Source organism: Helianthus annuus, chromosome 10, assembly GCF_002127325.2.
Source record: "Helianthus annuus cultivar XRQ/B chromosome 10, HanXRQr2.0-SUNRISE, whole genome shotgun sequence".
In the NCBI taxonomy this organism is placed as follows: Eukaryota; Viridiplantae; Streptophyta; class Magnoliopsida; order Asterales; family Asteraceae; genus Helianthus; species Helianthus annuus.
Window position 1 is genome coordinate 17,523,078 of NC_035442.2, and position 25,818 is coordinate 17,548,895.

General features: G+C 36.0%; 1 protein-coding gene and 1 long non-coding RNA gene across 5 annotated transcripts; one reads left to right on the plus strand and one right to left on the minus strand.

The window, feature by feature from the left end:
• Positions 1 to 3,673: 3,673 nt before the first annotated feature.
• Positions 3,674 to 7,345, minus strand: LOC110884111. 4 transcript variants are annotated; one of them, XR_002560943.2, is made up of 6 exons: positions 6,644 to 7,345; positions 5,563 to 5,748; positions 5,375 to 5,420; positions 4,519 to 5,282; positions 4,326 to 4,433; positions 3,674 to 4,155 (listed from the first exon to the last, which is right to left on the minus strand). It is a non-coding gene; the product is annotated as an uncharacterized LOC110884111 (long non-coding RNA). The 4 variants fall into 4 exon arrangements; XR_002560942.2 differs by having other exon boundaries at positions 4,519 to 5,131; positions 5,216 to 5,420; XR_002560941.2 differs by having other exon boundaries at positions 4,519 to 5,420; positions 6,644 to 7,344.
• A 14,978-nt stretch (positions 7,346 to 22,323) lies between these two features.
• Positions 22,324 to 23,040, plus strand: LOC118482600 (secreted RxLR effector protein 161-like). Its single transcript, XM_035978144.1, has one exon. It carries the CDS (start codon positions 22,324 to 22,326, stop codon positions 23,038 to 23,040), a length of 717 nt encoding a protein of 238 aa, XP_035834037.1.
• The last annotated feature ends 2,778 nt before the right edge of the window (positions 23,041 to 25,818 follow it).

The following is a 25,818-nucleotide window of genomic DNA, read 5'->3' on the forward strand; positions in this document are numbered from 1 at the left end:
ATGTACAAGCTAATTATTTAATATAGAACATACAAGTTAATATTGTAACACCGTATACCTGGGATAACATGTGTTAAGCCTCTGTTATAATCTTGGTTTAACCCAACATGGTGTCATGTATAAGCTAGTGGTTTCCAAACACCATGATTTGTATATACATACTGTAACATGTGTTACGCACCCGATATGTATAACGTGTGTTAAGCCTCTCTTATAATGTGTGTTAAGACTTACAGAATGGATGCATAAACTCCAATAGTAACTTGATAACAACATAGTATACCTTATATAACGTGTGTTAAGCCTCTTTTATAACGTGTGTTAAGACTTCCAGAATGTGTTAAGTCCATACCGTTTTAACATCATGTACTAGACAAAACAATAAGAGTCTCATATTACATATTACTAGTAAACGAAAATACATAGCACTAACAAAAATGGTGGGCCGTTTACTACACCCATAACGTTATAACTGATATAACGTGTGTCAAGGCTCTATTATAACGTGTGTTAAGACTTTCAGCAAGTTACACATAACATGTGTTAGAGATTAATGTACTGGTAAACTTGTAAAAAGCTACATTGCCTACACGCAAGTTACACAAAAATGGATGCATAGAGCCCAAAAGCAACACAAATATGCTGAGGTCGACTTCAGGGCAGAAGTTCGGAAGGCCAGCACATTTTTAACAACACGTCCTAAACAAAATAATAAGAGTCTCACATTACATATTACTAGTAAACGAAAACACAGATCACTAACAAGGGGTGGAGCTTCCATTGATGGTCTGTCTTTGCTGTTTATCTGCTACCTTTGCTGACTCATCTCTTGCCTGAAATTTTTAAAGTCAACAGGAGTACCGTTGACATTGTGATGACCCCGTTTTAAGAGCACGAGACATCTATACGCAATGTCGGGTCCTATACGGGCTGTGCTCGGGTTGTGAACGAATTGCTTGGTAGTGAATGAAACCTTCCTTGATATTTTGGTAAGATCAAGGTTGTAATTCTCGACAAGGTCATGATTATGAGTATCATTGAAACTCAGCACTGTGAATGTGTGATTAAAGATTGAGACAAGAATGTTCGCCATACAAGCACAATTTCTCTTTTGCTTTGGTTTCCCATATTTTGAGCAGCGAAGATACTTGTGAGTGGGAACTCCACTAAAGGCTTTGGCTTCACCTCTTTTTATTTGAAAACCACCTTCGTATACATATAGCTCGTACATGGATATAACAACCTCAAATGTTGGATAAGATTTCCCGTAAACACAAACTTGTGGTGCTCAAAACTACGCACACGACATTTTTTTTGATTTTTTTTACAAATGTGTTTATAATACACGCATCTACGTTTATGAAAAAAAAAATTTGGTCCAACTCGCCCCGTACGGTGTAGTTCTCATGGTTCTTACAACTGGAGGTGGTTTTCATTTTAGCGGTCCCCTATATATATATATATATATATATATATATATATATATATATATATAAAGTGTGTTGCCGTTTCTGTTTCTGTTTCCGTTTTTGTATCCCAGCTTCTTGCTTGCTCTTTATATATATATATATACACATATATATATATATAAAGTGTGTTGTCGTTCAAAAAAAAGTGTGTAATATATATATATATATATATATATATAGGGGGGAATGATCATTTGAAAAAAAATTAATTGAAAATTAAAAAGAATAAAAAGGTACAATTATAAAATATTAAATATTTTTCTCTCATCTCATTTATTATTATCTTTGACTAACTAATTACTAATAAAGACTATCATTATCCGCACTAAAAAATTTTAACTGCGTACATCAAAATTTATCATACACATTTCGAAATTTATCCTACACACCTCGTAATTTATCATACATTCTAAATTATTATTTTTTTGAAAATAAGTTACAAATTTAATATGGCTAGCTATTAAAGAGGAAAGCTACATATTAATTATCTTTGTAAGTTTACCAATATACCATAATAATAATAATATTAAATACAAATATTAATTGAAGCAAATGAAGGATTCATGTTGAAATTTCTTCATTTTTCTTCTTACAAAAAATGTATTCTCATTTGAACCCTCTACTATATATATAAATATGGGATGGTTATCTTAAGAACGCTAAATTTTTCGAGAACCGTGAAAACGAATGAGAAAACCATTCAAAATCATTTTTTAATACAAACTTCATTGTAATTAAAATACAACATTAAAAAAAGATTTTACTCTTTAAATAATTCTCTCATTTCAAAATCACTCTTAATAAGTTTTTTACACATGTGTAAGTACAACAAATTTACACATGTGTAAATGACAAACTTAAACATGTATAAGTTTTCTTTATTTTCGAATTCACGTAAATTTAAATGTGTAAATTTAATTATAACATTGTATTCGAATAATAATGGTAAGCGCAATTCTTTTTTTTTTTCAATTTGAATTGCTTTTGACCAAGTTCTTGTGGTTTTTTTTATTTTTTTCTCACGGTTCTCGAAATATTTAGCGTTCTCATTTAAACCCATCGCCACCACAACCTGGTCTGGGGTTTTTAGGAAGAAAACCGGTAAGTACCCGCACTCTTGAGTTTATGAGTATTCATGGTACACGCAAATGGCACTCGTTTAGATCCATAGTATGCACATTGGAGTTCTCTCAATCTAATATACTTTTTTTATAACCTACGAGCACCTATAGTTCTCGCTGAAGTATAGTATGCACTATTGAACATCGTATGCGCAGTATTGTATAGTTTGTGCAAATAGTGAAAGCAATTGCAATAGCACATATCACCAATTCCACATGTGAACCTTGCTTAGGTTTAATTTGATCGTCAGGGGGTTCAAATAGGGTCATAACTACAGGATCATAGTGTAGTCAGCTATACCGACAGTGAGTTTTTAAACCCCTCTTTAAAAGTCTGAAGTCCCTTTTTTGGGTGATGTGCATACTGGGTATAGTTTTCTAAATAAAACATTATGTTTTAAAACGTTTGGTGAAGTAACAATAAAATTTTACAAGTGCTGAAGTGTTAAAATGATAAAGTATAAAAGGATCATAGTATGCATATTGCATGGTAAAGGCTAAAGGAGACTTATTGCGTCTAAAATTATCATTGAAGTGTCAAACAATGTCTAAATTTAATGATGTGGTCACACAATGTGTTTATTGTTAACATTGCGACCAAATGATAAATGAGCAATGCCTTTGTGGCTTGCCAGTGGTTGATCAACTACGTATACTACAAGAAAATGAAGCTAATGCAACCCTAAGAAAGTGTTGCATTAGGCCTTGAAAAGGTTGCCTTAGGCCTAATGCAACCTTTTATCAAGGGCTGCATTAGGTGAAGTTGCATTAGACCTAATGCAACCTTTTTATTAGCTAATGCAACTTTTTTTAAAGAGTTGCATTTACTATTCAAATGCAACCTTTGTGTGACGCAACCTTTTTACGTGCTAATGCAACCTTTTTTAATTTTAAATGTAACTTTTCTAACACTCAAGTGCAACCTTTATTACCTCATATACAACCTTTGCTACACTAAAATGCAACCTTTGTTAAACTCAAATGCAACCTTTTTAAAGTCAAATGCAACTCTAAGCATTATTATTTGAAATACTAAAATTTCTACTAGTATGCACTAGTATTTTAAAAACACTAATATAATAATAACATAATCATATAAGATAATCTTATATCGTAATATAAAAGGTGTCCAAAATCAAAAGAACAATGTAATCATAATAAAGTTGTGAAGTACAATGATAAAAAGTAAAGAAAACCTCCTAATCATCTCCAAGATCCTATAATACTCCATTAGGTAGCTTTTCCATAATACTTCGCATCGTAACTTCAAAGTTTGCTTGTTGGTTGTCATAATCTTTCTACATAGCTTCTAGCTTAGGTTTTTTTTCATGTGATGGCCCATTCAATTTCTTTTCGCATTGTTGTGTTCTTTCAACTTCAAGACTCGCGTTGAATGATTCCATAAACCCACCCGAAATTATGTATGATTCCACGGATCCACGCCACCATCCATTTTTTCATCGTTATTTTAGGAATACATCCGCCATAAAGTCAAAAGTGCCGTCTGTAAAATGATCAACCAAAGCACTTCCATCTCCTGGAGCTTTGAAGTTCTTCAATTGTTCCTGTAAAAAAATAAGAAAAGATTTTATAAAAACATCATCCAATAAACCATCAATACAAGTTGCTTGTTGCAAACAACGTAAAACAATAACAAGCAACTGACTTTTAAAAGTCAACCCATACAGGATACTTCATACAAAATTCTCAAAACGAAAAACTAAAAAGAACTTACAATTTTCATCGCAGTGTCATCGTATGCCCAACCCTTGGTCCTTGTAGGTGCACCTTCAAACATTTTGGTTTAACTAGGTAATTCCTTGTTTGAGTCATCATTTCTATGCTTTGGTGGTAACATATATCAATAAAAGAATCAGCATCTTGAATAGTAAAAAACACAAACCACGAGCAAAATAAAGGCGTATTACCATCTCTTCACTTCTTCGCGAATTCTAGCAAAATTTTTTGGGTCGGCTGTGTGCATACTTTTTTGAGACATGCACATTTCCTTAACGCGCGAACAACACTTCTAGATACACATTAATATAAACGACTTAGCTAATAGAAAACTCTAAATAGAAAATACTAGTCATAAATAAATTGTCTAGGCGCGCGCCTTTTGCGCCTGAGCACCGTTTTTACAAAAAAAAAAAAAAAAAAAACATTTTTACGCCTAAGCTACCACCAGGCGCTATAGGCGCGACTCGCTGCGCCCGAGCGCCTAGGCGCGCGCCTTTTGCGCTTTTGACAACTATGATGTAATGATCACTAAGCAAAGATAAAAATTAATGACAACGTATATATACTAGGCTCTCAATGATATGGAACTCACTGATGACCATTAACAGCCTTGAATCTCCTTGTTGTCTAGTTCGATCAGGTTTGTTAACTAATTTTCAGGTTTGATAGGCAAGACATTCATGTAATTTTTGTCTAGCTCCATCTAACTATTGAAATGTTATATAGAACTAGTGTTTAACCTCCGTGTTGCGGGGGCGTGAGTCGTAAAACCGTGCACAGTATTATGCAAAGTATCGACGACTAAAACCAAAAAAAAATTCTGATAAATCACGAGCTTGTAAACGTAACGTAAAACGTAAGCAAAAGACAAACACGGACATATACCGCAAGGAAAGAATCTTTTTTTCCAAGATGTCTTTTGATGCTGCATGTATGAGTATTTGCAAAGCGGCTACAATAAAATATATACATAAAACTTACCTCTGATACATAGTTTCAAGTCTTTTCAAATAAATATAAGCAAAGCTTTGCAGTAGTAATTACTTCATGGTGCACTGATTAATGATTGAAGAAATCTTCTGATCCTGAGCTGAATATAAGCAAAACAAAAGAAAAGTGATGATGTAGAACCATAACCCTAAATAGAAAACATGTCACATTTTAAAACAATTTTGCATACCTTTCACATTAAGACACTTTTTAAATCATAATGCTTAAATATATTTTCTTACTTGTCACATTGTTGTAATGAACAATGAGTGTTCACTAGTTCGAACGAATATCTGGAAGTATTATAGCATAAAAAGCTTGCGCTTTTTTTTGTATGTGGTGTTCACTTTTTGCGCCTTGAGAGCGTCTTCCGACTTTAACTGCTATGAATGAAGGGTAATCATTCAGCAAATGTTGCAATGAATAAACTGCATAAACATAAGAGGGCAAAAAAATTATCTGAATAGGCATAAAAATTAATTAAATATCTGAAATATACAATCTCTTAGATATCAAGCATAGAATATATTCACTGAAATATACCATATGGTTGTTACAGTTCATTGACAAGAAAAGTGAACTAAAACAAATAGACAGGAAGATATGGATCCATGATGGTGGAGAAGTAGCAACTACTAATAAGAAAAAAGGCAGACATTTTTTTTATCGTCTTGGTAATGTTATCATAAAAGAACACAAAGTCATATTATGTGATCCTTTGCATTGGCATCTAGAACAACATTACATTCATTTCAAAAAATACGTGAATCAACACCTGGCCTAAAAGTAGTCATGCTTTAGTCACCCTGGCCTAATCATTTAATTCAAAACCTATCTAAATTACTCCAAAAATATCAATATAATTCAAACGATATCCCCCTCTTATATATGTAATGTAATTGCTGCAGCAGTAAAAAAAGAAACGTTGCATCTTTCCGGTTGACTAAGTGCCAACATCATTCTTTTCTCCTCATTCAGTCTAAATATCACCCCTTGCTAAACCAACTTCTTAGCCCCTAACCATCTTTATATGACATAAATCAAACCTAAAATCACATCTACTAAAATCAAACACAAATATAACACAACAAAAGAACGGTGCAGCAAAAAATACTCACATCTACTAATATCAAACCGTCGAAACTTTAAAACCAAAGAAACGTATAAAGGCATTTCGTCAAACACCTTACCTGCATAGTTTACTAGACCACCAGTGGGTCAAAAAGTACAATAAAAGGTATGATCAACCAAGAGCTCAAGATCTAAGCAACCGGTATCCTTCATCAGTTTTAGGAAAAACGAAGCAATAAAGTCATAACTTACCATAGCGGTACCTCGGTGTTTGTCGATGTACACCAAAGCGGGACACGCACGACAGATCTTATTCACCGGATTTCTGTTGGAACACCTTAACTGCTGACCTCTATAACCTCAGTGTCTCCTTCCGTTTGAGTCCATCATCGCCATAACTTCTGCTATCAACCACACCTGTTGCCGCTAGAACAGGGGCATAAGCCGTCGACAGTCACCGAAACAGGGTGGTCGGCCGTAGGCTTGGCCGGATCCCCTTCCGTTCATGCTTTCTCTCTCTATCGCTTCGATTCTCTTTCTTTCTTCTTCTCCCTTTAGCCGATTCTCTGGTCTCTCTCTGATGGACAAAAAAGGAATATGTGGCAGTACCATAAATAAGATGCAAATTTGGTCGATTGGTACTGTTCTCAAGCATCGACGGTAATTGTTATACAGAGTAATAATTTGTTTAAAAAAGCCTTTCAGAACCACATCTGTTTGTCTACTTAATCAATTGAAGAACAATAATTAACTAGGGCGATTGAAGCACTCTTACACGCCGATTGAACCCTTCTGGCGACTGAACCACATAACGATCACCGGAAATTAGGTTCATTGTGCGGTTTGAGGATGAATTGGGTATGATGTTTGAGAGTGATAGGAGGGAAACTAAAATTTTGAAGGTAAAGGGTTTGATGATGAAAAGAGGGAAACTAAATATTTCACTATGAAATTGCCGCTCGTATAAACATAACACTATCTCCATTGGTGACCAAACTCAACCCAACTTTTTATTAAAAAATTAATATCTCTCTCTTCCATCTACACAACCAAACCTTACTCAATTTTTAACACACATTCACAACCCATCCCAACCTAAAAAATATGTTTTTTAACGAACTCGGTTTCTAATAAAATTTATATCAGGATGTTCACAAAAAAAAAAAAAGAAATACCATGTATTTAGTTTTTTTAAATGTTTGAATATTATAAGTTATTTGAGTAATTAAACTAATAGGGGAATTAGGTTGGGTTGCAACCAAGGTTGCTCCACCAACTTGGTTGCCAATTTTAATTTCATTTTTTATTTTATTAATTACTCAAAGTTTTGTCTTATTAGTGACCAACCCAACTTTGGTCACCAATGGACATAGCCTAAGGGTGAATAGGTTAGACTTTGGCAGTTTACACATTATTAGAAACCAATTAGCCAATTTAGATTTTAATTATATTTAGCCAATTTAGATTTTAATTATATAATATGTTTATTTACAATTAAAATTATATTATTAATTTCCTTTTTTTTTTGTCAAAAAAAATAGTATTTGAATTTCATTCCAATCATCAGGGCAAATTACATAAGGATAGTAGATAGACAAGCAACAAACTGTGTCGCCATCCCTTTCTGAATAGAAAACCCTAATCTACTAAAAACAAAGTCTCGCCCCTGAGGGGTCGAAAAGTTGCTGTGGACCACGCGCTGAACTCTAGACAAGAACCGAACTGCCTCTGGCGCCAAGGAGCCGAACGTGTCAAACGCCAGGGGGACAAAGGCATGCTGATTATCCTCACAAGCTTTCGCGTGCTTTTCCACCTTCTTCGACACGGCTTTCAGTACCGTTTGCCCCGCCACAAACCCATTTTCCCGGAACCCAACTAGGGGGATACACCTGTGAGATCAACACAAGCATGTTGATCGGTCACACGTTAAAAGTTGTACAAAGTCTTTATTCTCTTAAATAATTGTATTTAAAGATTTAGAATCTTATTGTAGTAATATATATAATTAGCAACCTTTTAAAATAAGTTATCATTACATATGATATTCTTTTAAAAAAAGTATGCAACCTTTTAGAAGAAGGGTTGCGTTTATGTTTTGAGAAAGGCAACTTTTTTTAACAAAAGTTGCAATTTTCTATAAAATTTGTAACTTTTTAAGAAAAAAATTGCAAATTCAATATAATTTTGCAGCTTCTTATGAAAAAGGTTGCATTAGATCTTCTAATGCAACCTTATTTTCAACAAAGTTGCATTAGAGTCAAATGCAACTCATCTAAAAAAAGTTGCTTCTAAAAGGTTGCATTAGGCCTATTTTCTAGTAGTATAGTTCATGGTGATGTGTTATAGTTCATGATAAAGTGTTGTGTTTGTTACATAGTGTAAAGTTATGTGATGTACTAATGTGCCTTAGCTTAATGTATTTAACGTTTGCAAAAGTTTATAGTTATCTTGTTAAACTAGAACAGAAGTCACTAATCATAACTGACTTTCATTGAAAACTCTTGGTTTAAAATCATATAGTCATCTTATTTTCTTTCAAGTTTGGACGCTAAGAGCAATAAAAATAATAGGCTAAATGTTGAGGACATGTTTCAAACCTTAGACCTCTAGTGTAGTTAATTTTGTTAAACAGATAATCATCAGTTAGTAAACGTGTATGAACAATACTCCATTCTCAAATAAACTTTTCTAGTCTATGTAGTTTTTTTAGTACACTAAAATCAAAACTGAAATCATTATAAAAATAGGGTGGAGATACAATAGGAAGTTTATTTGGCTAAGAAGGATAGAAAGTGATCTTGACCATCCATTAAGTTAATCAAGGGCTAAGACTAAATCAGGGAAATTGAAAGGAAGAAAAGAGGCGCGTGAGTTTGTTCAAGGGCATTCTAGTCAATCCAAGCCAATAGTTTCTCTTTTCTCCAAATCCCCCCCATTTTTTAAACGTTAATAACTCTTTCATACGACATTATTTTTTTATAAAAATTGCACCAAAAAAACGAGCGTTTTTTTATCTTTAAAACGAGTATACTATTGCTATATTTAAAAAAAAAAATTTAAACCCAGTTGCGTAAAACGCAATAGAAAAACCACGTAAAACACAATGAAAAAAAACCTAAAAAATGACATTTTTCTAAAACGCAATGCACCAAAAAACACAAAGAAATGACTTATTTGTAAAACGCAATGGCCAGAAAACACATAGAAATGTCTTATTTGTAAAACGCAATAGCCAGAAAACACATAAAAAAGTGTTTTACCTAAAACGCAATGCACCAAAAACACAAAGAAATGACTTATTTGTAAAGCGCAATGGCCAGAATACACTTAAAATGTCTGTTTTCTAAAACGCAATGGTCTGAAAACACATAAAAAAGTGTTTTACCTAAAACGCAATGCACCAAAAACACAAAGAAATGTCTTATATGTAAAACGCAATGGCCAGAAAACACTTAAAAATGACTCATTCTAAAACGCAATGGACTGAAAACACCTAAAAAATGTGTTTTTGTCAGAAATGAGAATAATAGATAGTGTAGGGGCTAGTATGTAAAGTGGTGTCCTATATAATCACCATTCTTGTAACCCTAATTCCTTGATGAACAATACAATCTCAATACAATTCAACCCAATTACTGTGTTTGTTCTACACTAGACAACATGGTATCAGAGCAGTGTCTCTGATTCTGAAACCCTTTTCTCATCATCTACAACCCGATAAGCAAATCAAATCAAAATCAAAATCTGAAAATCAAACCTGTCGTTTCCATCAGCTTCGATCCACATAAAAACCAACAACAGTAACAGATCCATCATCTTCGATCCGCATCAAAACAACAACAATCAGCAGTCGTCGTCACCATATCTATCAGCAAAACCCTAAAACTCCCATAAATCCGCCGCCGCCGCGTTCATCTGTATCAGCAAAACCCTAAAGCTTCAATCCGCCGCCGCCGCGTTCAATTAGCAGTCGCCGCCGCGTTCAATTAGCAGTCGCCGCCGCTTCTTGATAATCAGCAAACCCTAAAACCTTCATTCTGTCGATCAGGTTATAGCCGCTGTGTAGCCGCGGTTTATCTCCTTTGTGTGGTTAGGGTTGTTTGGAGCGTTTGAAGGTGGCTTAAAGGAACCCTAAAACCTTCTTGATAAATCCGCTGCATATAAACCCTCTGCACATTATAAATCCGCTGCAAATCCGCTGCGCATTCCAAAGTTTAGTTTCTTAGCGGAGTTATTATTTTTTGGGCGACTCAAATCTTGAACGCGAGTTCAAGTCCCCGGTGATAAATCCGCCGGGTGAGATAACTTCGCCTCCTAGCGGCGTTGTTCAGCGAATTTGGTTGCCTAGCGAATTAAATCTTGAACACGAGTTCAAGTTGCCTAGCGAATTTGGTAAATTCGCTGGTCAGTCAACCTGTGTAGGTTGCCGGCGTAATTGTTACATTTCCGGCGACTTAAACCTTGGACAGTGTAAAAAAAAATGGCAATCAATCGTGAAAAAAACAACTCTTGGATATTCGATTCTGGTGCTACTGACACCATGACGTTTGAATCATTGGACATACGCTCAATGAGCCAACCTCAAAAAACTAAAATCCATACAGCAAACAACGGAACTATGCAAGTGAAAGGAGGAGGAGTAATTGAAATTTCACCAACTATGAAATTGTCAAATTGTCTCTATGTTCCGTCCTTATAACACAAATTACTGTCAATCAGTCATATTACCAAAGAGCTAAATTGCACGGTACTAATGCACCCTACTTTCTGTATCCTACAGGATATCAGGACGGGTGTGATTATTGGACGTGGTACTGAGCGCCAAGGATTATACTATGTGGATGAAGTGACTCAACAGGGTACTATGACGTTGGCCCATGGAACTGATAACAGGGAAGCCTGGCTATGGCATAGACGTTTGGGACATCCATCCCATGGTTATTCGCACCTTTTGTTTCCAAAACTCTTCCCTTCAAATGGGAAAACAGAGTGTGAAACCTGTCTTCGCGCTAAAAGCCATCGACAATCGTTCAAACCTAGCAATACGAAAGTGGCCTCACCTTTCTCACTTATCCATTCCGATGTGTGGGGTCCTGCTCCTGTGATGGGGGGACAGGGTCTTCGGTATTTTATACTATTCGTGGATGATTGCACTCGCATGACATGGGTATATTTTCTAAAAAATAAAGCCGAAGTGTACGAAAAATTTGTCATGTTTTATGCTATGATTCAAACTCAATTTCAAACTCAAATTCAAATCCTTCGATCCGACAATGGGGGGGAATTTGTCAATACATCTATGAAACAATTCTTTAAAACCAAAGGATTAATTCATCAAACCTCTTGTGCTCATACTCCCGAACAAAACGGTGTTTCCGAACGAAAAACCGTATTATTCTTGAAATGACTCGTGCCCTTTTGATTGAATCTCAAGTCCCAAAATTCTTTTGGCCGGAGGCAGTTGCAACTTCCGTGTATCTGCTGAATCGGCTTCCCACAAAAGCTCTTAAATTCAAGACTCCACTAGATTGTCTGTCTAAATCTGCCAATATTCCCCATCCTCTTACTCTTGAACCTCGAATCTTTGGGTGTACCGCTTTTGTCCATATACCCAAAACCAACCGGAACAAACTTGGCCCATGTGCTGAGAAATGTGTATTTGTCGGCTATGGGATCGATCAAATCGGTTACCGATGTTATAATCCAACAACTCGTCAAATGTTCACCACAATGAATGTTGACTTTCTTGAAACAAAATACTTTTATAACACCCAACTCAGAGGTCAGGGGGAGAATGACAGTATAGACACTCTGAGCTGGTTAACTCAAATTCCCTCATCTGAAGAAGTCACAACAGAAAACTATCACAGTACGGCGAGTCCTTCAAACACAGACACACAATCCACGGAGCACAGTACCACTGAAGAAAGTCCATCCAACGTGATGCCTGAGGTAAGAAATACTGAGAATCCTGAATGTTCTACGTCTTATAACTATGAGACAACAGGGGAACATATAGAACCGACAACTACAGAACATGTTGATCCAGTTGTTGAAGAGGTTGAACCAGTTGTTGATCCAGTTGTTGAACAGGTTGAACTAGTTGTTGAACATGTTGAATCAGGTGCAACGGAGACTACCGGAAGATACTCACTTCCACCTAGATCCAATAGAGGAGTTCCTCCAAAGCGGTATTCCCCAGAGAGGGAAACCAGAAATTCGAGATATCCTGTAGCTAATATGGTCAACGGGAACTTATCTAACAATGCTAAAGCATTTGTTGCTTCTCTATACACTGAACAGATACCCAATTCCGTAAAGGAAGCTAGAGGTAAGAAGAACTGGGAAGAAGCAATGGAAGTGGAGATGCGTGCTCTTATGAAAAACAATACATGGGAAAAGTGCATTCTTCCTAAGGGAAAGAAAACTGTTGGATGCCGGTGGGTGTATTCGATTAAATATAAACCAGATGGTTCCGTTGGAAGATATAAAGCCCGGCTTGTAGCCAAAGGGTACACTCAGAAGTATGGGATCGATTACTCTGAGACATTTTCTCCGGTTGCAAAAATGGATACCATCAGAGTCCTCTTTTCCGTTGCAGCTAATAAGGATTGGCCCCTTCATCAATTTGATGTTACAAATGCATTTCTTCATGGAGACCTAACTGAAGAAGTTTACATGGAAGCACCTCCAGGTTTTTCAGGGCGGTTTAAAGATGGGGAAGTTTGTAGGTTGAAGAAATCTCTATACGGGCTAAAACAGTCTCCTCGGGCATGGTTTGGAAAGTTCACCTTGGCCATGAAAGAATACGGGTACCGCCAAAGTAACGCTGATCATACCTTATTCCTCAAAAGGAGGAACGGCCTCGTAACCTGCTTGATCATATATGTGGACGACATGATTATCACCGGAGATGATGTAGAAGAAATAGCACAACTGAAAAGGAATTTGTTTTCAAAGTTTGAAATGAAAGACCTTGGGAATCTCAAGTATTTCCTTGGAATTGAAGTTCTCAGATCTAAACGGGGGATTTTCATCTGCCAAAAGAAGTATGTTCTTGACCTCCTGGCAGAAACTGGGTTGATTGATTGTAAACCAGCTGATACGCCAATGGTGGTGAACCACAATCTTCACATGGAACTCGATGGAAAGCTCGCAGACAGAGAAAGATACCAAAGGCTAGTGGGCAAGCTAATTTATCTTTCCCATACTCGCCCTGATATAGCTTACGCTGTTGGAGTGGTAAGTCAGTTTATGCACCAACCACAAGTTGCCCACATGGAAGCTGCTCAGAGAATTCTAAGGTATCTCAAGGGAACTGCAGGCCATGGTGTGCTGTTCAAAACAAATGGGCATTTAAATGTTGAGCTCTACACTGACGCAGACTGGGCAGGAGATAAGGGAAACCGAAGGTCTACATTAGGGTACTTCTCCTTGGTTGGCGGAAACCTAGTTACCTGGAGAAGTAAGAAACAGAAGGTGGTTGCTCTGTCAAGTGCAGAGGCGGAATTCAGAGGTATAGCTCGAGGGTTAAGCGAAGTTCTTTGGATCAGGAAGCTGCTAGAAGACATTGGTTTTTCACAAAAGGCTCCTAGTAAAGTTATGTGTGACAATACCGCTGCAATACAAATCTCCGAAAACCCAGTTCAACATGATCGAACCAAACATGTGGAGGTAGATCGACATTTCATCAAAGAAAAGTTGGAAGGAGGAATCATAGAGCTCCCGTATGTAGCATCAAAAGATCAACTTGCAGATATCCTCACAAAGGCAGTCAACGGAAACGCGTTTAGTAGCTGTTTGAGCAAGTTGAGTATTGGTGACCCCACTACTCAACTTGAGGGGGAGTGTCAGAAATGAGAATAATAGATAGTGTAGGGGCTAGTATGTAAAGTGGTGTCCTATATAATCACCATTCTTGTAACCCTAATTCCTTGATGAACAATACAATCTCAATACAATTCAACCCAATTACTGTGTTTGTTCTACACTAGACAACAGTTTTACCTAAAACGCAATAACTAAAAACACTTAAAAATGTGTTTTTTTTCTAAAACGCAATAGCCAAAAACCACATAAAACTCTCTTATTTCTAAAACGCAATGGACACATAAAACTGTCTGTCACTGTGAACTGTTTGAATTGTCTACGAATTACTGTCTTCGAAATGAGCCAATTTCTGGAAAATTAATTTTTCTGATGCGTTTTTAGTACAGCAATTTAATCAAAATGAGCCAATTTCTAGAAAATTAATTTTCCCAGCCAGGGGCTCTGCCCCTTGGACCCCGCCAGGGCTGCCGCCCCTGGGACCCCGCTACCGGGGGCTGCCGCCCCCGGACCCCCGCAAAGATCGTAAAACGCAATGACTAAATCAAAAACCCAGATCATGAAAATGAAATTAAAGAATTTCTTACATGGATTGAAGCCGATTTCTTCATCAATTGACGAAATTTGAATGATAGAAACACTTATCAACGCTCGAATCGAACGAATCGAGTGATTATCTCCAAAATCACCGGGAAAACGAGATTTTTTTTATGAAATTAAACTGGGTTTTCTTCAAAAAAAGCTGAAGAACACGTTGATCGGGTTCTGAATCATTGATTGGTGATGAAAATCGCACTATAATGTAGTGATTTTTGAGATAGAAAGTGAAGAAATAGTTGAAGATGGTGGGTTTTGAAAATGGTGGGTTTTTGAATTTACTGGGTTTTGAAAAAGGAAGAAGAAGGAGTTGGATTGACTAAAATACCCTTTCTCTTTATTTTAAAATTTGCCACATGTCATAATCCTATGGCTTCCTATCCTTCCTAGCGAAAATTAACTTCCTATTTGATCTTTTCCCTATAAAAATATACAAATCAAATCAAATCGAAAACCTTGTATTTACACTTAAAAACGTAAAATACTCGGCTAGGTAGTTCGATGACTTGACCTGGTAAAAATACCTCTCTCGATGAGATTGAAATCTAGGAAGTTTGATGACTTGACCTTGTAAAAAGACCTCTCTCGATGAGATTGAAATCTAAAAAAACCTCTCTCGATAAGATTGAAATCATATGTGCCCGTTATTACCAGGCTTTCTAATCGTTTGTTTTTATTTAATAACATATATTTATCTAAAGACATGATCTTTAACGAATAATTAAACAACAAAACCTAAACGTCTCTTGTGCCTTGTCCTCTTATATGAAAATGGTCATACTTCTCTTCTTAGCCAAAACATGCAACGTTTAAAAATTTTATAAACAATTAATTTCAGACTAAATAGCTATATAAAAGTACTAATATAAATATCTTGTATGCTATGATGAACAAAACTTTTGCTTCTAAAAGAGTTAGCATAAAGAACTTATACATTGATAATTAATCTAACACATAGTTTAAAAACTCTTTATTGTATATTTATCCTAAAATACGTAGGAGTTGTGAAAAATTAGTATTTGAAAGAATTTTAATAATAAAGGTGTTATAAAGAATTTCCCTATATATTAAAACTACAACGAAATGAACAGTGACATTAAATAAATATTAAAAAAGAGCTTTGAATAAAAAATATAAAAATAGAAATAAATGAATGGTGTCGGGTACCGGTACCGGTATTAAATTTATCAAACTGAGTATATTTTCGGTATCCGTTCGGCACCGGTATTTATCGGGTTTTACCTTCAAATACCGGTGCCGTACCGGTACCGACCGTATCAAGCCGTACTGTACAAGGTATATTCGGTACCCATACCCATTTTTGAGGATTTTGGTAACGGTATTTTCGGTATCGGTTACGCCCCGCTTGCGGTATGCGCGTATAATGTATATATGTGTGGGCCATCGGGGGCAAAAGTGAAAGTGCACTAATTTTAACGTTATTTTACTAATTTCGTGAAAATAACGTTAAAAGCTGAGGACAGTTAATCATGCATCATGTGGTGGCGTTGATAGCTGAAAGACAAAGGGGTACATGCACTAATCGATCTTTGTCCCGATTGTTGAGTGTTATGTGTGCCTTATGTCCAAGGCTTGATGCAAAACTACTATCGAGCCGGGGGTCTCACTGGAAGCAGCCTCTCTATTCCTACGGGGTAGAGGTAAGTCTGTCTACATCTTACCCTCCTCAGACCCTACCTTTGCTTTGCTATTGGTGGGATTTACTGAGTATGATGATGATGATGATGATTTTCGGTACCGGTTGGTGCCGAGCTCATCAAATCCCGTAGCAATGTAGCAATGCAAGTAATTGCACAGTTTAGTAAGTAAACTGTATTTCGTTTGAATGAGGTTTTATATACACAACAACTTATTTGATTTATTTTTTGTCTTTTTACGTAATGAATGAATTGTAGCATGTAAAATTAACTTGGATATTTAGATTATTGATGAGCAAATCGTATCAAATTCGGTAATCAAACCTAGGGATGGCAATGGGTCGGGTTTGGGACGGGTTTAGGTAATCCCAAACCCAAACCCGGTTAGATAAGCTTGTCCCAAACCCGTCCCAAAACCCGTCGGGTTTCTAGCGGGTAAATACCCATCGGGTATCGGGTATACCCGCGGGTTTCGGGTAAACCCGTTAATTTAAAAAAATTACTCGTTGGGTATACTTATCTCAAAAATCACTGGGTATCTATCGGGTAACTACTAACCGATTACATTTTGTATTGTTATTATAAAAATATATATCAAATAACTACAAGGTAGACGGAATAGAATACTTATATGTGTAAAAAAATGGATGTATCATATATATAAATGTTTAATAATATAAAAAGAAATTATATCGGGTAAACGGGTACACCTTATCGGGTATTTGGGTCGGGTAAACGGGTATATCACTAAATCCCAAACCCGTCCCAAACCCGCGAAAAAAATAAAAACTATTCCCAAACCCGTCCCAAACCCGATTATCCGACCCTAAACCCGTCCCAAATGTGTCGGGTTTCGGGTTTACCCAGCGGGTTCGGGTTTGATTGCCATCCCTAATCAAACCGGTATCATATCGGTACCAAATTCACTATACCAAATCATTTTCGGTACCAATTTGGTACCAATCTTTTGACGTTTTCAGAATCGTTACTTTCGCTTCGACACCGGGCTAGCACCATACCTATATTTATTGATTTTTACCTTCAAATACCATACCGTATTGTACCGAGCATTTTCGGTACCGGTACCTAATTTCGATGATTTTCCGGATCGGTACTTTCGATGCCATTACAGGTACCGAGCTCATCCATATTTTAACGTGTTAGCACCGTAATAACTGAACTGAAAACAACTGAATTTTCAACGTGTAGGATGTGCGGGTCCTATTATTATATATTAGGTTATTTTAAATCGCTTTTTTTAGGACGGATTGACTATCCTTTTCACGACATTTTTATTTATATTTTAATATTCGGTATCTGATTACCGTTACTGACACGTATTTTGCAGTCATTGGGTCCCCGTCGCAACGCGCGGGCATAAATTAACTAGTTATATTTAGATTATCAACTCCTAATATAAACCAACTTGTTCACCAAGTTTATTCCCTCTATAAATAGTCCATGCATTCTATTGAAAAGAACATACCATTGATATTAAACATCTCTTTCTCTCCCAATTATCTCTTCTCATCTTAGGACAATGTTATAAAAACGGTAACCGACATTACACTGAAATTAAAACAGGAGCAAGTTATAAGTTTTTTTTTTAATGATCCGACGTAAGCAAATATATGAAATATATGAAATATACTTGTCTTATATCTATTTATATATTCTGTTGGTGTTTTTTTTATTGTAATATATTATTTACTACAAATAAAAATAAAATAATAAAGACATCCAAACAATTTATAGTTTTAATTCACATGTATCTTTTTAATACAGTTCATCATGACAAATCTTGCAAAACTTGAGTTCATGGCTTTAGATATTACTGGGAAAAACTATTTGTCATGGGTATTGGATGCTGAAATACATTTGAATGCCAATAATCAATAATCTGGGTGATACAATTAAAGAAGGAAATAAAGCAAATACCCAAGATAAGGCAAAAGCCATGATCTTTTTACGCCATCATATTCATGAGGCTTTGAAAAGTGAGTACCTCACTATCAAGGATCCACTTGTCCTTTGGACCAACCTGAAAGAAAGGTATGACCACCAGAAAACGGTAATATTACCGAGAGCTCGTTATGAGTGGATCAATTTAAGGTTGCAAGACTTTAAGTCTATAAGCGAGTACAACTCGGCAATGTTTAGAATCACATCACAATTGATTCTATGTGGTGAAAATATTACTGATAAGGAAATGTTGGAAAAAACATTTTTAACCTTTCACCCTCGAATGTGATACTGCAACAACAATATCGTGAAAGGGATTTCACTAAATATAGTGAGTTAATATCATGTTTGCTTGTGGCCAAGCAAAACAATGAGCTCTTAATGAAAAATCATGAGACTCGTCCGGTTGGAGTAACCCCAATCCCTGAAGCTAATGTGGCAACATATAATGGCCAAAGTGAAAGTTACGGACGTGGTCGAGGTTATCATCGTGGTCGTGGTCATGGCCGTGGTAGTGGTCATGGTCGTGGACGTGGCCGAGGAAATTATCATAGTGTTCAGTTTAAAAACAAAGGTACCCACCAAAAGTGGCATAATAATGAAAATAAATCCTATGATGAAAAAAATAAAAAGAAGGTGAGATCTTCATCGAATGCATGTTACCGATGTGGAAGTAACAATCATTGGTCGAAGACTTGTCGTACGGCCAAACACTTGGTGGAACTTTATCAACAATCCATCAAAGACAAAGCAAAAGAAATAGAGACAAATTTTACATATGGGGTTGCAAATGTTGATAAAGACCATAATGATACAACTAATTTGGATTATGATGATTTCCTTATTTAGCCAACTAACTTGGATTCTGGTGATATTGTGGCTGATACAACCCAGTTGAATGCTTGCAATTTTCCTTTCATATGAATTATTAGTTTTTAAGTGATGTTATTTCCTTCAGTTCTTTAAGACATTTTGTTTGAGTTTTGTTTTGGGATTTGTTATATTTGAAGCATGTTAGACATTTTATTTATATGATTTTGTTTTGTTTTGAAGCATATGGAGTGTTTAACTAAGATCCCTATTAGTGGAGAAGATATATGTCTAATAGACAGCGCATCAACGCATACGATTCTTAAGAAAAAGAGTTATTTCTATACTTTAACTATGAAAAAGGCAAATATTGGTACTATATCTGGTAAATCAAAGTTAATTGAAGGCTTTGGGGAAGCTTATATAGTGTTGCCAGGTGGAACACCATTTAAAATAACCAATGCGTTATTTTCCCCAATGTCTCAAAGAAATCTAATAAGTTTTAAAGATGTTCGTTTAAACGGATATCATCTTGAGACTACGTATGAGGGACATGATGAGTACCTTCATATCACAAATATAAGTTCGGGTAAAAAACATGTGTTAGAAAAGTTGCCCGCACTTGCATCTGGTTTGTATTATACTAAAATTAATGCAATCGAATCAAATGCAGTCATAAACAAGAAGTTTATAGACCAAGGAAATTTTATCATATGGCATGACCGGTTAGGCCATCCCGGATCAACAATGATGCGAAAAATTATAGAAAATTCAGTTGGGCATTCTTTGAAGAACCAGAAGATTCTTCAGTCCAAGGATATTACATGTGTTGTATGCTCACAAGGGAAGTTGATTACTTGCCCATCACCAATGAAGGTGGGGACTGAATCCCTGATTTTTTTGGAAAGAATACATGGGGATATTTGTGGACCTATACATCCTTCTAGTGGACCATTTAGATATTTTATGGTCTTAATTGATGCATCAACTAGATGGTCACACGTGTGCCTACTATCAAGTCGTAATATGGCCTTTGCACGACTACTTGCTCAGTTAATAAGGCTAAGAGCACAGTTTCCCGATTACCCCATCAAGAAAATCAGATTAGACAATGCTGGTGAATTTACATCCCAAACATTTAATGATTGTTGCATGTCTATTGGGATAAATGTTGAGCATCCTGTACCTCATGTACATACACAAAATGGGCTTGCTGAATTGCTTATCAAGCGACTTAAAATGGTTGCTAGACCAATGATTATGAAATCAAAACTACCAGCATCTGCTTGGGGACATGCAATTTTACATGCAGCAACACTAATTCGCATCAGGCCAACAAGTTATCATACTTCCTCCCCATTAAAGTTGGTTCTTGGTCAGGAACCAAATATTTCCAATCTAAGGATTTTTGGTTGTGTTGTATATGTTCCAATCGCTCCACCACCACGCACACAGATGGGGCCTCAAAGGAGGTTAGGAATATATGTTGGGTATGACTCACCATCGATCATTAAGTATTTAGAACCTACAACGGGTGATTTATTTACAGCTCGATTTAGTGATTGTCATTTTGTTGAATCAACATTCCCAACATTAGGGGGAGACAAAAAACAGCTGGATAATAGTATTATTTGGAATGAATTATCATTATCTCATCTTGATCCTCGAACTAAACAATGTGAACTAGAAGTTCAAAGGATAATTCATTTACAAGGATTAGCAAATCAATTACCAGACGCATTTACTGACCCAAAGAAAGTGACTAAGTCACATATACTAGTTGTTAATGCTCCAGTTAAAATAAGTGTCCCACAAGGACAACCACTTATTGGTAATGAATCTAATGCACGCCTAAAACGTGGTAGACCAATCGGTTCTAAAGATAAAAATCCTCGAAAGAAAAAGGGAGCAAATAATGTAGATGGTCAAGTCGAGGTAACAATAACGCAAGAAAATGAGTCTCCAGAAGAGACACTATACATGATGGTTCTAGAAGAACCTCAGGTACCTGAAAACGAAGAGATCTCAATTAATTATATCATGTCTAGAAATGTATGGAACCGAAGCGAAATCGACGTCGATGATAGTTTTTCATATAATGTAGCGCTACAAGTAATGGAAAACAATGAGGATCAAGACCCAAAATCAGTTGAGGAATGTAAACAAAGAAATGATTGGCCAAAATGGAAAGACGCGATAGAGGCAGAATTGAATTCCCTAAATAGATGAGAAGTTTTTGGACCAGTGGCCCATACACCTGAAGGTGTAAAGCCTGTTGGATATAGATGGGTCTTTGTGCGAAAACGTAATGAGAAAAATGAAATTGTACGATACAAGGCAAGATTAGTAGCACAAGGATTTTCACAAAGACCTGGAATTGATTATGAGGAGACATATTCTCCAGTGGTGGATGCGACAACTTTTCGTTATCTTATTAGTCTGGTAATACAAGAAGGGATCGATTTGCGTCTAATGGATGTTGTGACAGCCTACCTCTATTGCTCACTTGATACTGATATTTACATGAAACTTCCTGAAGGATTCAAATTGCCAAACTCATGTAAATCTAGTTCTCGAGAACATCTTTCAATCAAATTAAACAAATCATTATATGGGCTAAAACAATCTGGGCGTATGTGGTATAATCGCCTTAGTGAGTATTTGTCGAAAGAAGGCTATAAAAATGATTCTGTATGCCCGTGTATTTTTACAAAAAGGTCAGGATCTGAATACGTTATAATTGCCGTATATGTTGATGACATGAATATAATTGGAACTCCAGGGGAGCTTCAAAAGGCAGTTGAATACTTGAAAAGAGAATTTGAAATGAAAGACCTTGGGAAGACAAAGTTTTGTCTTGGATTACAAATTGAACACCTTAAGGGTGGAATCCTTGTGCATCAAGAAACTTACATAGAGAAACTATTAAAAAGATTTTATATGGAAAAATCACATCCATTGAGTACCCCAATGGTTGTAAGGCCGCTTGATGTGGAAAAAGACCCATTCTGACCTCCTAAAGATGGAGAGGAAATCCTTGGTCCAGAAGTACCATATTTAAGTGCAATTGGTGCACTAATGTTTCTTGCTAGCCATACACGACCTGATATATCATTTTCTGTAAATTTATTGGCAAGATATAGTTCATGTCCAACAAAGAGGCATTGGAATGGGGTAAAACAAATATTTAGATACCTTCAAGGTACAAAAGATATGGGTTTGTATTTTACAAATCAATCGAAAACAGGTTTGGTTGGTTTTGCAGATGCAGGGTATTTGTCTGATCCTCACACTGGGCGATCTCAAATTGGATATTTATTTACAAGTGGAGGTACTGCAATTTCATGGCGTTCGGTAAAGCAAACAATCACGGCCACATCATCTAATCATGCAGAAATATTGGCGATACATGAAGCTAGCCGAGAATGTATTTGGTTAAGAACTGTAATACAAAACATTCGTGGATCTTGTGGTATTTCTTCGGAAGATGAGGGACCGGCAATCTTACATGAAGACAACGCAGCATGCATTGCTCAACTAAAGGAAGGATACATCAAAGGTGATAGAACAAAGCACATTTTGCCAAAGTTCTTTTTTACACATGATCTACAAAAGAATGGAGATATTATTGTCCAACAAATTCGTTCCAGCGAAAATTTGGCAGACTTGTTCACTAAATCACTTCCAACCTCAACATTCAAGAAGTTAGTTCATGGGATCGGGATGCGTCGACTCAAGGAGCTTAAGGATCATCATCAGGGGGAGATAATACGCACTGCAGTCTTTTTCCCTTAGTCAAGGTTTTGTCCCATTGGGTTTTCCTGGCAAGGTTTTTAATGAGGCAGCATCAAGCGTATTAAGTTGATAATCAGGGGGAGTATTATAAAGAATTATATTTAGATTATCAACTCCTAATATAAACCAACTTGTTCTCCAAGTTTATTCCCTCTATAAATAGTCCATGTATTCTATTGAAAAGAACATACCATTAATATTAAACATCTCTTTCTCTCCCAATTATCTCTTCTCATCTTCTTGCTATTAGGCTTGTTCATAAAAAAAGGGTGAATTTCATATATACCTCTACATATATTGAAAATATCATACATGCCCAACCAAAAGTAATAATATCATATATGCACTTACAAACTAGTAAAATATGGAGTTTACTTATTTCATCACAAACTAGAATTATTATGTTTGTTAATGAGTTAAATATTGGAGGTATTATTCCTTTTTCTTCTATTAGGAAGAAAGTTCGAAGTGGTAATAACACATGTTTTTGGAGTGACATTTGACTGGACAATTCGACTATGTGTGTTCAAGGCTTCCTGGATTGTTTAATCTATAAACTAACAAAAAAAATGTTTGATCAAGGATACAATTGATAATTTGGTTTGGAAATGGGATTGAAGACTTAGGGAGAGGGGGGTTAGAAGATAGTAAATTAAAGGAGTAAGAATCGCCTCTTCTTTTGTGGATTTGGTTTGGTAGAGACAGATGATCAATGAATTTGGGATTTGGAGTGTGATGATTTTTTCACCATTAAGGCCTATATGAATTACATGGATCAGGTTTTTCTTCCGGATGGCCCTCATTAACTTTAATTTCTTTTATTTACCCTTAGACAATAGTTATCTCAAAATATTATACTTAACTCACGATTTTAACATGTTAATGTTTATACCCTGATGCGATTTCCGTTATATTGTTAATGTTTATACCCTGATGCGATTTCCGTTATATCATGATGCTCTACACGAATGCGATCTTGACACCCTACAATGAAGGAACGGTGGGTTACTGATATGAGGGTAGTTGGCTTGGTTTTAACATATATATAAGTATGTGATTTGAAGTGTTTATTCATTGTTTACTTTGAGAACGGTTTGATTTGCATGTACCTAGAGCTTAAAGTTGAGAGCTAAACGAGAATTTGGAAGCACGTAGAAGGTGCTAGAATAAATGATATTAACAAATAGAGGAAAACTCAATAGGCACGTAAATTGCGCACCTATGGACATAATTTACGTCCTCGTCATAAAACGGGACAACAAGATAGGACGTAAATCAGGAAGAAAAAGGGAATTGTTCGGGGGGACATAAATTATGCCTTCTGGGGCGTAATTCGGTTACGCAAGTTTAAGGGTTGGCCCACCTATTTGAAACAAAACCCTAGGTTTTTTTACTTATTTCAATTCCCATCAGTTTTTAGGCATCCCAAGGGAAATTTTGAGGCATTCCAACATCTTCCAGTAATAACAATCAATGCAATCAAATTCCAACCGGTTATTAAAGATCCAAGCATGTCGATGTGCAGCTAAATCACTTGTGATCTCCTCTAGGTGTAAGGTTTGTTTTAGATACTTTGATTTGTGTTTAACCTAGATTTTTATGATTGAATTTCGTTAACCTCTTAAGTTTTGATCGAATTCAATTGTGCCTTTTACATTTAAATGATTTGGTTTTGTTTGAACAATAAATTGTTAAGCATTTGATTCTGATTTGTTTATTGGTTTATGTTTCCATATAACTAAATTGGCGATTGTGTGAATAAAACCTATTAAGTTTGGTTCCATATCCATTACTTGATTAACATATACATGGTCACCCTTAATGACTTCCCACTAAATTAACTAGATCAGTTGCGTTTTCCAAACCTGAAACCTAGAGTGAAATATGTCGCAGCCCCCGACCCCTACCTGGGAGCGGGTGTCGCGAGATCAGATCAAGTGGTATCGGTGTTTATTAATTTGGCAGCGGAATTTAAGCATCAGGACCGTAGTTAGGAAATATTATCAGAGTTTAAAACACCAAGCTTTTATAATAGATAAATGGGATAAAACCCAAGTTTCATACATGATACATTTATAGAGATAAACCCTAATTATTCAAAACATAAACTCCTTTTTATTTAGGTAACTTTTATAACCACTTCTTTAAGCCTTCAGGCTCTCCAGTTGGCTTCTATTAGCTTCACATTAAGTTACCTGAAACGCGTTTTAAAAAGATTTTATCAGCAAGAAATACTGGCGAGTGCAACCCAGTTAAATCAAAAACAGCTTTTATAATTTTACAGTATTGAGAGCAATTATAATGTTTATATCTACCAATATACGCATTCAGTATTTGTTATTTTCACCGTTCCACGGTTCCATAACTGTGGTCATCTTACTCATTGGCTAACTTGTTGTCCAATAGTAACGGATTACAAGTAGTGTATACAAAACCCCACATACCGGCAACAATTGTAGAATACATAGACTCAATAATTGTTAAGTATAATTGAAAACATTTGAGGTTTTGGTAAAACAGTTTGGTAGAAAAAGAGAATGACTCACAAAAAGGGTTTACAAAAAGAGAATGTACTTGTAAACTTAGATAATACTATAGTTTCCTGATGATTCTCCTGGTTATTATCTATTAAAATTAAACAATGCCCACGTGTTAGTAAGATAACCCAAATCACATTAGCCATACAACACGAGATAGAACTCCAACAAACTGAGTCAGGAAGAGCCTTGACATGCGTTATGGAGCCCTAGATCAATCGGGTAGGGTAACAAATACGTG

Bases quoted from the DNA above. Each gene is read 5' to 3' on its own strand.
- LOC118482600 (XM_035978144.1), top strand. From the start codon at position 22,324: ATGTTTCTTGCTAGCCATACACGACCTGATATATCATTTTCTGTAAAT.